This window comes from Dermacentor andersoni, chromosome 1 (assembly GCF_023375885.2).
Source record: "Dermacentor andersoni chromosome 1, qqDerAnde1_hic_scaffold, whole genome shotgun sequence".
NCBI classification, from domain to species: domain Eukaryota; kingdom Metazoa; phylum Arthropoda; class Arachnida; order Ixodida; family Ixodidae; genus Dermacentor; species Dermacentor andersoni.
Window position 1 is genome coordinate 199,583,511 of NC_092814.1, and position 17,288 is coordinate 199,600,798.

At 44.5% G+C, this 17,288-nt stretch overlaps 1 protein-coding gene across 1 annotated transcript in view; it reads right to left on the reverse strand.

Annotated features, from left to right (window-relative positions):
- Positions 1-286: 286 nt before the first annotated feature.
- Positions 287-17,288, reverse strand: part of LOC126546888 (uncharacterized) — a 55,014-nt gene continuing 38,012 nt past the window's right edge. Inside the window, exons 3-5 of the mRNA XM_050194609.3 lie at positions 9,428-9,505; positions 7,746-7,772; positions 287-672 (exon numbers count right to left, since the gene is read on the reverse strand). Coding sequence (XP_050050566.1) covers positions 613-672; positions 7,746-7,772; positions 9,428-9,505 — 165 coding nt within the window. The 3' untranslated portion in view covers positions 287-612. The remainder of the gene's footprint in view (positions 673-7,745; positions 7,773-9,427; positions 9,506-17,288) is intronic.

The following is a 17,288-nucleotide window of genomic DNA, read 5'->3' on the forward strand; positions in this document are numbered from 1 at the left end:
TATATATACCAGTATTCAGTTGTTCGGCCAATGATGGCCGTGCGGTGCGACAGGAAGGCCCTTACATAGTTGTATAAGCATGTTCTGCACCGGGACGAGGCGAGGTTGTTTGGATAGCACGGCAGATGGACCGCTTGTCTATAGTCCCCTCTCCAGCTTTTTTGAACTGCTCCTCTTGTTGCTAACGTGCGGCCGTTCTAGCGCACTCAATGCAAAGTCGGCATTTGTGTGTTTGAACGGAAGGTTACCTTGAAGCTTGTCACTGCGCAGAAAAAGCCGACAAGAGTTTCACATATCACAATTTTATTTTTTTCTATGCTTATTATTGTTATTTCTTTTTCGCGGCGCTATCGCTCGAAGCGGTGAAATAGTAGTCGGCGACGATGCCTCGCCTGGCCAGCCGCATTCCGGGGTTGGTGTCTGGGCCGTCCTTGCGGGAAACCACGCTCCTAGGGTGCAGACAATCGCTCGCTGGGGCAGTTCTCCGTAGCCGGCGCGCGGGAACTGAAATGCCGCGCGCTACAAGCTATACGTGCTCTAGAGAGCGGTTTCTCGAAACGGCTAGGCTCGAGAACACGTCCCGGTTGGCTGCCGTTGAATGAAGTCGCATCCCTAAGACGTCTTAACACCACAGGTTCCGCTGGCCTTTTTCCATTCCTCCAGGTAGTCGGGCTGTAAAAGAGATAGCACGTCATGAGTTAGTTGAAAACTTAAGAACGTTTTAACGTGTGTGTGTGTGTGCAAGCGTGTCTACTATTAACTTCTTATCTTTCAGTCCCCTTTCTCACTTTCCTAGTGCATGGTAGCCAACCGGGATCAGCCTGGTTAACTTTCATGCATTTCCCTACTTATCTGTCTTTCCCTCTCTAGCTATGTAGGAGAGTGCGACGTCCGCTAACGGCTTTTGTTCTCGGTGATAGATACGCTGATTTGACGAAGTGGCAAGCTCCTTTGTTGCTTGAGACGAATTGTTTGCGCTGCGTGCCCAGACAACTCTGTGATGCACTGTTAGACACACTCGACTTCTGTCGGCGGCTCGCCATAGATGCACACGCGGCGTACAGATCATGCAGTCGACGCGCCCAGGGGCCTTTACTCGGGGCGTCACGTGATGGAGAACTCGGCGATCGAGGCAAATAATGCTGCTGGGAGAGAACGAGAGAAAATAGAATTGAAGAAACTGCCGTAAGAGAAAATTATAAGAGCTTCCGAATTCCGAATGCGCACATTTTCCGGATGAAATCGCCTAACGGACAATGTTGTCCCATCGTTTCCTACGGTGTCTTTTGCTCCCTACAGTAATTTTATTTTCTAAATTCAGTAGTTAAGGCTTGCTAATTAACGTGATATGATGTTTTCTTTTTTTCCTAGAGTGAGTATTTGGTACTTGTTTAAAGATTATATGATATGCTTCTTTTTTTTCTTCGAATTCAGTATTGATGCTTGCTTTATATATTAATGTGATCCCTGTATCATTTCCTGTCGTTTCAAATTACGCGGTGTGCCGCGCTCAGGGAGCTGTGACACACACACACACACAAACAAGCGAGCAACCAACCAACCAAACATAGAAACGAACAAGCATACAAGTAAGCAAACAAACATACAAACAAACAAGCATACAAGCAAGCAAACAAACATACAAACGAACAAGCATCAAGCAAGCAAGCAAACATACAAACAAGCAAACAGATACAAGCAAGCAAGCAAACATACAAACAAACAAGCATACAAGCAAGCAAACAAACATACAAACGAAAAGCATACAAGGAAGCAAACAAACATATAAACAAACAAATAAGAAATTAAATAGACTATGAGTACGTCCTTGAATACGAGTGCGAACCTCCGTCATTAAATATCTTCTCGCATAAAAAAAGGGAATAAAAAAAATGTGAGCGCCTTCTGCACACGGAAGTGCGGAACTGCGCTGATTGAAAACTTTATTATTCGACCGAGCTGGGGTGCCCGCCTCTTAGCCTACACGCAGGTAGGGGGGGAGGACGAAGCAGTCCCCGCGCGTTGAGGACGGAAAGCGGGAATGCGGCTAAGGTTAGATAGAGTCGACAGCAAAAATTTACGGACTGCGTGAGAAAACGTAGAATTTTCGAGCAGTTTATGACCATATATAGTCCAGTAAAACAGTACAACACTAAGTTGTTCGCATGTATTCTATATATATATATATATATACATATATATATATATATCACATTATGGATATCCAATTATTAGGCTGCGCAAATATTCAACTTTTATTATGGTCTCGCATGCCTGTAAAGCTTTGACGCCGACTGTACGTTGAAGACCGAGCGAGCGAGAGGCTCGTATTCATTCATTCTTCTTGGAATACTTTTCGCCTTCCGGCAAATAAACCATTCTCGGGAGCAGCTCGTCGTTATATACGACATTGCACGCAAACACTGATTAGCGAGTTGCCGCCATATTTCATATATACTTAAGTAACGCGGAGGCGCGCGTCTTGACACTGGCCTTTGACGAAGGTAGTTTTGATGCTCCTACTCGATCAACAGACCAATTTCGCAACAACGGAAGGATATATGATCATAGCGATTGCCTACAACAATGAACCACATGTCGTAAATTGCGCGATTATACGAAGGTCGGTTACGTCTTCATAAAACTGTTACATCGCGGCTTCCGGCCGATCAAACAATGCGGTCGTATACGTAGATTGTACACATGCTCTGCATTGATTTTTGCTTTCTCTGACAAACTTTGTAAAAGTTCATGCTGAACACTTTCTTATTACAAACTGCATTCGTTCATTTGCTAGCGCTTGGCGCAACCACGATTTGGCGGTCTACTTTAGCTGCCATTTACTATACCCGAGGGAAGCGGGTAGTCCAAGAACAATTCCTGCTTTACAAGAAGACACTGTCTCTAATTGGCACCAGGAAGGAAGTTGGGCAATTTGTTACATCCACAGTAATTGGCAGAAGGAAGCTGACAGTGGGATTGCACAGCTCATCAGAGATAAAGACAGAGAGGTACACGCGGGAGCAAGCAAGTAAAGCGTGGATGTCGTGCAATGAAGGCAATGGTATGGCAACAAAGAAAAAAAAAGAAAAGGGAAAACCAAGCAAACAAAGGAAGCCAGACGCTATTGCTTCAGTGGCATAAGACTGTGGAGAACAATGGGATGTCTCTGAAAGCGGCACATTTTCGCCCTTGTCGTGCTACTTGGCAAGTAAAATAGGACAGACTCATCTGCAAGTCAACGCCGTTAGCTCACACGCAGCTACTGGTGCCCAACAGCCGCAAATTGCACGGCGACAGACTGAAACACGTGTGGTAAGCTCAGCCGTTGTCGAATCGTTGGTAACAGGGCAGGTTTTCTCAACTGTGCTATGGAAATAACTACCTTTACTATTCCAATCCCCCATAATGGATGTGCCAGGGTGACAGTAGGTGTATGTAACCTTAAATATATTAAAGCGATAGCGCCCCATCCTCAACAGACACATTCACGTTGCCTAAACACCGTTACACTTTTGAAAAAAAAAAAGACAAAAAAAGCTCATCGCGAAGTGCCATCACTGTATTTCCTGTACGTGAATCCGTTCTGACTCATTGACACCATGGTTTTCGAGATAAACGGTTAACAAATATGGAAGTGTTAGCTTTGTCTGATTACGTTAATTTACACTTAAACGACAGCAAAACTGCGCTAGACAATTTTTCTAGACGTGCGAAAACCATATGATACTGTGAATAACGATATGTTGTTACATAAGTTATAAAATGCTATAGGTTTTCCAGGCATAACTGTTCAATTATTTTTGCAGCTGCCTTAGTAACAAAAAACAGGTAGTTGTCGTCGTAGATACCAAATTTGACATTTTGGCATGGTTATAGGTATTCCTGAAGGCTCGGTACTGGGGATGACTTATTTTTCTTTATATGCAAATGATTTTCCCAGTGCCTTAAGCGACTTCTGTAAACTATGCAGACGGTACCGTTCTTCTTTCTGCACTAGCCTCGCCAGACTAAGCTTTCCAGAAGGCTAATAATGAGATTTTACGTGTTTACGAGTGGTTCACGTCAAATAAGCGAACTATGAAAAAAAATAGTATATTGCCTTTACTTCTTCGTGGAAAATACCTCTTAAAATAATGTCATTCTCTTTCTCTAAATGATAATGTACTTAAGCGCGTAAGCTCTATTTTTTACTCTATTTAATACTGTATTCAGTACGAAACCTCTTAAAGCGTTTTTAACCTATCCTCTTTGGTCTGCGTTCTCACTATTTCATTCGTTCAACATGCCCCCTCCCGACCAGACGAGATGTAGTCAAACCATCCATTTCATCAAGCTAGGACAGGCGTTCGGCCGAACTATAAATAACTCAAGTTCATCAGTACATTTCGCTGATGGTCAGGGTGTCTTCGTTCAAGGCCCATTAAGTGCAGTTTATTTTCTGTGAACAAGGCTTCCGCACGGAAGCCGAAAAGTCTTTAGAGCTTACGACCTACCCTTTCTTTTTTTGGTCAATGTTTGCACATGTAGTTCGTTCGTTCAATATTCAGTACTTAGGTGTCACATCAGATCAGCATCTTCACTGGAAGCCTCATATTACTTCTCCGTGTAAACAATTAAACAAAGCTTATTTTGTCCTTTACTGCCACTCTGAGAACAATTTAGCATATTTCACAGCCATCTACCCTAGTGTATTGTATCCTGGGGTCATACCTATGTACGTTTCATATGTAGAACCAGTTGCACTTCTTCAAAAGAGAGCATTGCGATTTATGACGTTCTCTTATTACAATGCTAAATCTACGCCGCTGTATAATGCAGTTATACTGCCTTTCAATGTATTACAACAATAAGAGGCTCAAATTAGCTTAATGAGTAACTGCCCTTCGAGGTCATCATATTTTTACACTCCGGATGCTATACACGCAATGACTTCAAAGGAAATTTTCTCTTGCCAAAAATTCACAACGTATATGGAAAGAGAAGACTAAGCATACAGCACTGGATCACTCTTGTGGAACAACTAGCCATCAGAACTAAAAGACGCCCAAAAAAGCTTCATCATCATTGAAACGCCATTATGATGGCTGCTATGATCTGTGTAGGGTTAGGTTTTTGTTCCATTTGTCTGCTTTTGTAACTGCTTGTGTATCTTGAATTTTAGTGATATCACTATCTGTTTTAGGTCTGTCGTAGTTAATATCAGAAATGCCTGCCTTCAGTTCTGTATATACGCATTTATGTATTTTTGATTTGTTGTACTTTTTTTGCAGTTTCGTCGTAAATGTTATGTGGAAAGGCGATAAGGGCCGAGTAGCTACGGCGCACTACGGAAGCCTCACAGGGAAAGCTACATAGCGAGTTGCGTGTCTCTTTAATGTGCTAGCCCGTGGGGCCGTAACCGGTCCACGGGAGGCGTCGCCGTGCTCAGTGAGACTGCGGTGCTTGTCCCTTGGAACGTTCTTATTGTCCTTAACATTATCATACTAAGTGACGCACTAGGTTTGAGGATACCCCGCTTGCTTTAGCAGCGCTTGTTGTCAATTACCGTAGTCAGTTCATAGCTCAAAAACAACATACAAATACAGTAGCTCAAAGCAGAGAGACCCAAGAAAGAGAGCGGGGCGTATCTTTCTTGGGTCTGTTTTAAGCTATAATTTTTCTGGTGAGATCACTTTGCGCCTTCATTACATTTCGCTTACGGCGGTGATACTTTGTTTGCAAATGCTTTGTTGGGCGCGCAGGCTCGGAACTGCGTTATCATGAGTTTATTTCCCACAACGCGTACGTGGCACGCACAAGGTGTGGTGAGGAAGACGGGGTAAACGCTGCTATAAAGCAGCCGTGACCATCCCCAGCTCCCGTCTTTCTGTTCCTTTCTTTTGGCAGCCCATACAAGAATAAATACAAGTAGGCCAAGTCACAACGACAAAATAAACAAGATCTCGATGTTATACAATTCAACAAGAATAACATGCGTAGGGATTCAAGTGCAATAAAAAAATTCTGCTCTTAATGTGTCACCCGGCCATGCTAGATATTGTAATAAATTTAAAAAAAAATGTACGAAAAATACGCAAGAAGAAAACAACGCGCAACTGAAAATAATCACACAGCAAAGTAGGACACGACACTGCAATCCTAGGGAAGAAGCAATAGAACAAGAACACACGCACACACACACAAACACAAAAGAAACACTACCTTACAAAAAAAAATTATGGGGTTTTACGTGCTCAAACCACGATCTCATTATGAGGCACGCCATAGTGGGGGACTCCGGAAATGTGGACCACCTGGGCTTCTTTAACGTACACTTAAATCTAAGTACACGGGTGTTTTCGCATTTCGCCCCCATCGAAATGCGGCCGCCGTGGCTGGGATTCGATACCGCGACCTCGTGCTTAGCACACCATAGCCTTACAAGAATAGCTGAAATAATAGAATATATTTGCTGAGATTTGCTTCAGCAAAAGATCACACAATCAGTTATTTGGTTAATTTGCGTAATCCTTCCTCTGTTAACTTGTCTTTGTGCACAATATGGGGGAGACTATATTTTAACGTTTGGAATCCATAGTTCGAGCGTGGTGTAGGACCATATCGATGTTCGTGGTAATGGGTAGAGTGAACCGAAGTGTTTACCTTCAGGCCTGTAAGGGTGTGTACGATAGCCTATATTTATGAATGTATATTTTAATTGTTATGGGGAATGTGGTATTCGTAAAGAGAAGTCAGTTCTTCAATTCTGTATTTTTCAAACAATAGGGAAGTATGTGCATTGTATGACAGGTCTCCTATCGCACACAATGCCTTCTTTTGCAGCACTACTACACTATTGATTGATTTCTCGGTGTTGTTTTTCTATACTAAGTGGCAGTAACGCAGGTTGGAAAAGAAAATGCTTGTACCACAGCATCAAATTCTGAGGGACAGGTAGTATTTGCTGAACACTTCTCATCACACCAAGAACTTTGCATATTTTGGATTGTAAGCTATCAGTATGAGACCCCCATATCATGCTTTCCGGAAATATTACCCCCAGTGTTCTTGCTGTCGACGAAAGATGTATCTCATTGTTATTTAGTGTTAGTGTACTAACAGGAATATTTGTATCTTTAGCGTTCATTCGGCTAGTATTGAAGTGTTTCAATGCAATGCCCCCGCCTTCGGCACTATATACCACACAAATCAGTGTGGCGAAAAGTCTCGTTTCTCGCTGTACACTTCAAGAAGCGCCGCCAATAAGTGGGTCGTGCACGCGTGCGGAAAAAACCCGACTTCTTTATTTTTTATACAACCAGTGCCACAGCCACTGCCAAAGCCAAAGAAGCAACACTCAACCGCCTTCCTCGGCAGTGTCCAAAAAGGAGTGCCGACTTGGCGCGCGCTGACGCATTAATGAAGCGATTTAGAACGCAAGCCGAGAGACGTCTGCACCCCTGTCTTTGGATTTATTTCCGTGTCCGCGGGCATTTCCTCTCCGCCACCGCTTTCGGTGCCGGGGCGTTTGCCCGTGGGCTGCCCACAGCTGGCCTTTCTCCCAGCGCGCTTTCTGCGTCTCGGCGATCTCAAGTACACTGGCCATTTAGACGCCGCTGCCGCGCAAATCACAACTACAGTCCTATTCATAATGTGAGTGCACCTCTCGTGCGTCGACGAGCGCGCAAACAGATGGCCGCACCGCTACAAACTTCCTGCAGGAAGAAGAATAAGAAAAAAAAAAAAACGAAGTGTTTTCTTACCGTGTGCAGAAACGGTAGAAGTTCCTTCTGCAAGCGCAAGAAAGAGTTCTCGTTTTAGTGCTCTGAAGTAGTTATTAATGACAACACCATTTCGATTACGCATAAACGCTCCTCGATTAAACATATACGTTCAGAAAAACGTGACGATTCAGGGGTCATAGTAGCCCCGAAAGTTCTTCAGACGACCGGTCCGATGCCTCCTATCCGTCGGGCTCGAACAGAATAGCGATTAAGAAATATCGTGGGCTGCAAACATTCCGCGAACATATCGTGCCAAATGAATGATTTTCTGCCTTAGGAAATCGACGCCTTTTTATGTCGTTGTTTTATTTCCAATAAAGCTTCCGCTTTCAGTTCAGCACAATGTTCTCTGCCGTAAAGCAGTTCAGTATGCATGCCAGTTCACCTGTTGATCGTTTCAGACTAGCCGCTGCATGACTCCATGAAATTTATGTACGTCGTTTATACAAAGTATCGAATCCGCTCGCAGCTTTGGCAATTCGGCGTGAATAGCCGACTCGACCGAATTTTATCGAGTTTGTTAAACGTGCCACTGCGAGAAAAAAAAAAAAAAAGGACGGCGTTTTGATGTCGCACGTGCTGAGAGCGTTTTCGTAATAGCTGGAGACCTAATGTGCGCACGTATAGAAGGTTTTTTTTTTTTTAGCTGCGTCAAATTTCTTTAAATATTACCTATGGCAGATAGCACAATTCTAACCCTTGATCTAAATTACTCGACGAGGCGGCCATTACTTCTATGAGAAATCAAAATGTTCATTGAATAATCAACGTAATTGCGCTAACTACTCTTTTAATCAATTACTTTACGTCACGCGTTTCAATCTACGACTCATAGCCGCCGAGTTCGCACAGCGCGTCCATTTGGAACGAAATGTCCGACGAAATGCATTGGCGTTCCAGTTACTTTTTTTTCTTTCAGAAAACGCTGTTTTATTCTTTGAAGCACAAAAGTAACTGGAACACAAACGCATTTCGACAGACACCTTGAAAATTAATATCTTGGAACTGGTGATGTCCAGAGAATTAATTCCTTCCAAGTGTACGCGCCGTGCGAACTCAGCGGCTATAAGTCGAAGATTGAAACACGTGACGTAAAGTAATTAATTAAAACAGTCATTAGCGCAATTACGTTGATCATTCAATTGAACATTTCGATTTCTCATAGAAGTAATGGCCGCCTCGTCGAGTAATTTAGATCAAGGGTTAGAATTGTCCCATCTGGCATAAGCAATCTTTAAAAAAACTTGTTGCAGCTAAAAAAAAGAAAACGCCCTGTATACTGACATGCACGAATGTGGCATCCCGCTCCAGGTGAAAGAAACAGCGCACAGCCGCGATTCATTCCGCGCGTCCGCAGTTCGTCCCCTCCAGATACGCGGAGCCCCCGGCACTTCTTGGTACAGGCATATTCCTGTATACGCAGAAAAGCCCTGGACATAGCGTGATGACTTTCAAGCGAACAGGTTTTCCCGTTTGCATTCTGCGAAAACGCTTGTCTAATCAAAGTGGCTCATTAAGAGAACGGCAGATGCCGATGTACTCAAAGAAAAGACGCACATGCGCAAAAGTATAATAATAAGGGGGGGGGGGGGAGGGGGGGGGGCAAGTAAAAACAAAGAAGATATCAAGGTTGGAAAAAAAAAAGCGGTTGATTTTCTTACAAGATTTCCGCCGTTCTGGCACACTTTGCGGATGAAAGCTCCTCCTTTGGACGGCAGCCTGGCCATAAAGTCAGCAACCTGGAAGAGCCGCAAATGGTCGGAAGGGAATCAAACACTTTTCGGCGGTATACTGTGAAAATTAACGCTTCCTTCACTGATAAGCAATCTCTCTATATTTGAATATGTATTGTTCACGTGTTAAATCACACCATCGGGCAAAAAAAAAAGGATGTTCTACATCCGCCCACCATGGCTCGTGAGTGGAGCTGGCTAACACTCCCAGGGCTAGATCTAGTAAGCATAAATACCCAAGTTAGTGGATGGATTGGTAGCCGTCGCCGTAGCACAATTAGAAGTGCAACGAGCGCGTTATGCGGAGCTTGTGGGTTCGGCTGCCACCGGCGGCAAGTTATCTTTTCGCCCAATTTCATTTCACTTTTCTTTATTATTTTCTACATACAAATTTCAACCACAGTTAATTTCCTCGATGGTTCCCTCGGCTTCATTGTCTGTTGGATTTATACGGTCATGATTAACAAAAATCGAGCCCCTCGGTTTCCCGCCTTCTCTCGTTTATATATAAATATATATTTGTAATAGTAATCTTAACGAGCGGTTAATTTAACCTCGAACTCCATTCAAGCAGTTGCGTCGACTCAAGTAGGAAGAGTAGTTTGGCACATTCGAACCAGTCATGAAGTTATTCGTTGAAGCAGACGACACCCGGTACCAGCCATAAATGTTGCCATATGTTCAGGGTGTCCCACGTAGCTTGAGCTAAACCTTAAAAATACGCTAATGCCACGTAGCTGGACAGAACCAAGGTAATGTTTGCCGTCGCTCGGAGATACTCAGATTATTTTATTTTTCGTTCTGCCTAATTAGATAATTAGGCCACATATAAATAATCAACTTCTCAAGTATTGTAATCAGATAAAACGTGAACATGAAAAACTCCCGATGCAGCTTTCTGTTGCTCAATACGCGCTACACAAAACTGTTTTTCCAAGCGTTGAAGAAACCCGCGAATACACGCAAAGTGCCTCGAGCGGCCTAGTCGCGCGGCAATTTAGCGTGCATTTGCGGGCTTCTTTCACGCTCAGAAAAACCCTTTTATGTAGCACGTATTGAGCAACAGAAAGCTGCATCGGGAGTTTTTCATGTTCACGTTTTATCTGATTACAATACTTGAGAAGTTGATTAATTAATGTAGACCAATCTAATTAGGCGGAATGCAAAAAATAATCTGAGCATCTCCAAGCGACGGCAAACAACATTACCTTGGTCCTGTTCAGCAACGTGGCATTTGCGTATATTTAAGGTTTGGCTCAAGTTACGTGGGACGCTCTGTACAGTACGCGCAATGCCGTCAAATCTTGGCCCTGCCATTCATTCGCTTAAATAACGCGAAGAACTCCGTTTTTTTTTTTTTTTTTCTGTATCGGGTGACACGGTGCTGTGCGTCTCCGTCTCGCTCTTTTCTATCTGAGATCTCAGCCCGTGTTTTCATGGTTTGATCAGAACTCGAAAGCTTCAGATTCATTTCACATTGACCCTCGGTTCAATCTAAAATCCCGTCCACATCGCATACAACCAGAGCCTTTGAAGCACTCATTCATCGTCTGCGGCTCGGTACCACGTATGCAGAACACGTTCTACAAAAGATCGCAAAAGCTGATAGTGCGGAATGCAGTAGTTGGCCACGCTGATGAAGTTGTACAGCATCTTCCGCAAGGATGTCCGCGACACGACACACACAGACAACGCTTAGCACTTCTAGAACTGGTACAGCGCAACATACAAAGGAAGAAACAAGTCGAGCCGGCCACATAAAGGAACAGAGTGCTGGCCGGCTCGGCTTGTTTCTTCCTTTGTATGTTGCGCTGTACCAGTTCTAGAATGCAATACCAACTCGCCCAATCCTCAACCCTAGTGAGCTTAGCGCTTGATTTTGTGACATTAGATCGCAGGCCCTTCAGCCTCGGGAAGATCTTAGGTCCTTGGCGAACGTATTCATTGCAAGGACGAGCGTTACTGGCCCTCCAAAGATTTCCAGAAGCGAGCAATATTCTCTGAAACTATTGAATAGACTGTTATCTGTGATAAGCTCACTCTATGTGATTAATTTGGTCCGACTTTGTTCCATTCAGTGCCTGGGCTCACGTACCTTCGTTTGAATCCAGTCCGTGTTTTCTTATGTGCTCTGATTTTAGTGTAGTTATGTGACCGGACTTTGTGTTGCTGTGTTTCTGAGTTGGCTTTCAGTTTTAGTGTGGCATTAGTGTAGTTAGGTGACTGAAGTTCGTGTTATTGTGGTTTGCAGTTTACTTTTTTAGTTTTAATGCTTTTAAGTAATTTTTTTATATATCCATGTGAAAAGAAGTCATCATCATCATCATCATCAGCCTAGTTACGCCCACTGCAGGGCAAAGGCCTCTCCCATACTTCTCCAACTACCCCGGTCATGTACTAATTGTGGCCATGTTGTCCCTGCAAACGTCTTAATGTCATCTGCCCACCTAACTTTCTGCCGCCCCCTGCTACGCTTCCCTTCCCTTGGAATCCAGTCCGTAACTCTTAGTGACCATCGGTTATCTTCCCTCCTCATTACATGTCCGGCCCATGCCCATTTCTTTTTCTTGATTTCAACTAAGATGTCGTTTACCCGCGTTTGTTGCCTCACCCAATCTGCTCTTTTCTTATCCCTTAACGTTAAACCCATCATTCTTCTTTCCATAGCTCGTTGCGTCGTCCTCAATTTCAGCAGAACCCTTTTCGTAAGCCTCCAGGTTTCTGCCCCATATGTGAGTACTGGTAACACACAGCTGTTGTACACTTTCCTTTTAGGGATAGTGGCAACCTACTGTTCATGATTTGAGAATGCCTGCCAAACGCACCCCAACCCATTCTTATTCTTCTGGTTATTTCAGTCTCATGATCCGGATCCGTGGTCACTACCTGCCCTAAGTAGATGCATTCCCTTACCACTTCCAGTGTTTCGCTACCTATCGTAAACTGCTGTTCTCTTCCGAGACTGTTAAACAGTACTTTAGTTTTCTGCAGATTAATTTTCAGACCCACCCTTCTGCTTTGCCTCTCCAGGTCAGTGAGCATCCATTGCAATTGGTCTCCTGAGTTACTAAGCAAGGCAATATCATCAGCGAATCGCAAGTTGCTAAGGTATTCTCCATCAACTTTTATCCCCAATTCTTCCCACTCCAGGCCTCTGAATACCTCCTGTAAACATGCTGTGAATAGCATTGGAGATATCGTATCTCCCTGTCTGACGCCTTTCTTTATAGGGATTTTGTTGCTTTCTTTGTGGAGGACTACGGTGGCTGTGGAGCCGCTATAGATATCTTCCAGTATTTTTACATATGGCTCATCTACACCCTGATTCCGTAATGCCTCCATGACTGCTGAGGTTTCGACTGAATCAAACGCTTTCTCGTAATCAATAAAAGCTATATATAAGGGTTGGTTATATTCTGCGCATTTCTCTATCACTTGATTGATAGTGTGAATATGGTCTATTGTTGAGTAGCCTTTACGGAATCCTGCCTGGTCCTTTGGTTGACAGAAGTCTAAGGTGTTCCTGATTCTATTTGCGATTACCTTAGTAAATACTTTGTAGGCAACGGACAGTAAGCTGATCGGTCTATAATTTTTCAAGTCTTTGGCGTCCCCTTTCTTATGGATTAGGATTATGTTAGCGTTCTTCCAAGATTCCGGTACGCTCGAGGTTATGAGGCATTGCGTATACAGGGTGGCCAGTTTCTCTAGAACAATCTGACCACCATCCTTCAACAAATCTGCTGTTACCTGATCCTCTCCAGCTGCCTTCCCCCTTTGCATAGCTCCTAAGGCTTTCTTTACTTCTTCTGGCGTTGCCTGTGGGATTTCGAATTCCTCTAGGCTATTCTCTCTTCCACTATCGTCGTGGGTGCCACTGGTACTGTATAAATCTCTATAGAACTCCTCAGCCACTTGAACTATCTCATCCATATTAGTAACGATATTGCCGGCTTTGTCTCTTAACGCACACATCTGATTCTTGCCTATTCCTAGTTTCTTCTTCACTGTTTTTAGGCTTCCTCCGTTCCTGAGAGCCTGTTCAATTCTATCCATATTATAGTTCCTGATGTCCGCTGTCTTACGCTTGTTGATTAATTTAGAAAGTTCTGCCAGTTCTATTCTAGCTGTAGGATTAGAGGCTTTCATACATTGGCGTTTCTTGATCAGATCTTTCGTCTCCTGCGATAGCTTACTGGTTTCCTGTCTAACGGCGTTACCACCGACTTCTATTGCGCACTCCTTAATGATGCCCATGAGATTGTCGTTCATTGCTTCAATACTAAGGTCTTCTTCCTGAGTTAAAGCCGAATACCTGTTCTGTAGTTTGATCCGGAATTCCTCTAGTTTCCCTCTTACCGCTAACTCATTGATTGGCTTCTTGTGTACCAGTTTCTTTCGTTCCCTCCTCAAGTCTAGGCTAATTCGAGTTCTTACCATCCTGTGGTCACTGCAGCGTACCTTGCCGAGCACGTCTACATCTTGAATGATGCCAGGGTTCGCGCAGAGTATGAAGTCGATTTCATTTCTAGTCTCACCATTCGGGCTCCTCCACGTCCACTTTCGGCTAACCCGCTTGCGGAAAAAGGTATTCATTATCCGCATATTATTCTGTTCTGCAAACTCTACTAATAATTCTCCTCTGCTATTCCTAGAGCCTATGCCATATTCCCCCACTGACTTGTCTCCAGCCTGCTTCTTGCCTACCCTGGCATTGAAGTCGCCCATCAGTATAGTGTATTTTGTTTTGACTTTACCCATCGCCGATTCTACGTCTTCATAAAAGCTTTCGACTTCCTGGTCATCATGACTAGATGTAGGAGCGCAGACCTGTACAACCTTCATTTTGTACCTCTTATTAAGTTTCACAACAAGACATGCCACCCTCTCGTTAATGCTATAGAATTCCTGTATGTTACCAGCTATTTCCTTATTAATCAGGAATCCGACTCCTAGTTCTCGTCTCTCCGCTAAGCCCCGGTAACACAGTACATGCCCGCTTTTTAGCACTGTATATGCTTCTTTTGTCCTCCTAACCTCACTGAGCCCTATTATATCCCATTTACTACCCTCTAATTCCTCCAATAACACTGCTAGACTCGCCTCACTAGATAGCGTTCTAACGTTAAACGTTGCCAGGTTCAGATTCCAATGGCGGCCTGAACGGAGCCAGGTATTCTTAGCACCCTCTGCAGCGTCACAGATCTGACCGCCGCCGTGGTCAGTTGCTTCGCGGCTGCTGGGGACTGAGGGCCGGGGTTCGATTGTTGTATTCATATAGGAGGTTGTGGCCAAGTACTGCACCAGGGTGGCCAATCCTGCTCTGGTGAGAGAGTGCGTTACCGGTTCTGGTCACCGGGATCAGGCCGCACTCCAGGCCTGTTTGTGCAATTTTCTCAACACACGGTTTTTTTTTATTTTCCGGTGGAGAATAGCGCGGCACCGGGATTTGAATCACGGTCCTCTTGCACTGGAGACGGATACTCTACCGTCCCCGTAGGAGTTAAATTAATAATTAATTTATGGGGTTTTACGTGACAAAACCACTTTCTGATTATGCACGCCGTAGTGGAGGACTCCGAAAATTCCGACCACCTGGGGTTCTTTAACGTGCACCTAATTCTAAGTACACGGGTGTTTTCGCATTTCGCCCCCATCGAAATGCGGCCGCCGTGGTCGGGGTCCGATCCCGCGACCTCGTGCTCAGCAGTCTAACACCATAACCACTGAGCAACCACGGCGGGTCGCGCAGGAGTTGTACGCCTCATTTAACCTACAGTGGTGCCCTATTTGGTCAGTCAAGGTGGACCAATCTGAGCTCGATTATACTGCATGGATGGCACTCGGCTAGAGAACCTGGTATTTATGACCTGCACATGTGAGTGTGAGGCCATACATATTTTAAGATATATATCTTTCTTTTTTTTTGTTTGTTTGTTTTTTTAGGAGGGTTCCCGTACAGTGATAAAATAAAGGAAAAGACATTAAAAGAAAGAAAAAAAAAGAAAGAAAAAGGGCCCCAGGCTACTTTCAAGCGCCACAGCTCCTGCTCCGAGCCTCACACTTACGTGGAAAGAGACTCATGTTGTCCGCGATAGTCGGTTGGAAGTAGTTGGAAGGCATACTTTCTAGGAAAAATGGCCGCTCGAGGAGAAGAGCGAACTCGAGCGGCTTTAGAGGCTAGGAAAACTGCCTTAAAATATTTAGACTTGAGAAAAGCTTCGTTAACAAACTATAACACGGCAATCAGCACTCGAATACGACGAGAGAAATTACTGAGACGTGGAAAATTCCCTTGAAAAAAATCTGGTTTGCGAGACAAATGTTTGTATGTATTGAACCTCTTAAAAGATGAGGGGGGAAATATGCGCTCACCGAGAGGGCATCGTCAGCATGAGACCTCCACAAGGCACCTTACAGAGATGTGGAGAGCTTCGCGGCCGGAACGAAGCCTCCCTTCTCCGCCGGCCAAGAGGGGAAAACGCGCTTTCCGATCGCTCAAGGTTGCGCGGACAAAGCATAACTCTAGCGTCTAGGAAAAGCTTAACCAGGTGCGATGGCGGCACGCATAGCGTGGGAAGCTAGCCGCCAGAATAACTATACCAAGGACTGCTGCTGATGAGGGCGAAATACCTTCGTGTAATTATAATAACCCTAATAGGACTACTTTCGAAAAAAAAAAGGAAACGGCCCAGAGGGCTATACTACGAGAGCTATGACTGATAGTTTTCTATATATATATATATATATATATATATATATATATATATATATATATATTCATCTCATCTATGGGATCGCATGCGCGCGCTGTTGCTTTGTCTCTGCGTGTAGTATAGTTAAGAGAGCCAGTTTAAGGGCGGAGAAGAAGAAAGAAAAGAAAAGCAAAAACTGCAGCGCCGTGGTTTTAAAGCGCACCCGTGGTAGAGAAACGGAATGCGATATAAGCGTGCGTAGCCATGATACGCACACGACAAACTGCCTTAAAATAGAAGAAGTAGCCGGCGCCAATTGAAGGCGACAACATCTCCTAAGCTCCATATAATAACAATAAAAAATGTCCTCGCGTTTTCACGCGCTACGTATATAAAGTCAAGACATATACCAACTCGCCCAAACCACCACACTTGTGGGTCCTTCCACATAACGCGCAGCACCGGCCAGTAAACGACCCGAGGGCATCATGCATGGTGCGCTACACACAGAGACGTATCAAGCCGCTAGGTCGAAATCGTGGACTACTGCCTCGCTGTCACAAAAGTCCCAGCGTTGGCGCAACGCGTGCATGAGTTGTCTGAAGCCTCGTCAACATATATTGCAAGTGCGAGGAAGCTGGCGCTGAGCTACTCACGTGACCAATATAGCGGTGCCTTCTGTGCACCGCGCTGGCGTCGAAGAAAATGGTAAAAATCAAGAGTATTCGGAGTGTCGTTCGAGTCGTATAGCTTAATACTACCATTCAACAGTGTTTGTGGGTTATACGGTATAGCTAATAGCTTCGCGGTGGAAACACATTTGCCCCCTCATATCGACAACGGCCGCGTGTGTGTAAAAAACAGCAGGTACCTAATTACGTGCGGTGCACCATTTGCACAGCAGCCTGGATTGACTTTAGGCGAAAGTATCTATTCTGGAGAGTATCGAGCTGTCGCGAAGCGACTTTCTCGTATCTGAGCCGCATCAGCACGAAATCGGCCGTCGCACGATCAAGAAGCAGATAGCGGAGCGGGCCAGCGCTGCCGCCAAGGTTGCTTTGCGGCGAGTCTCGCTTTTGCCTTGCGAATTCCTT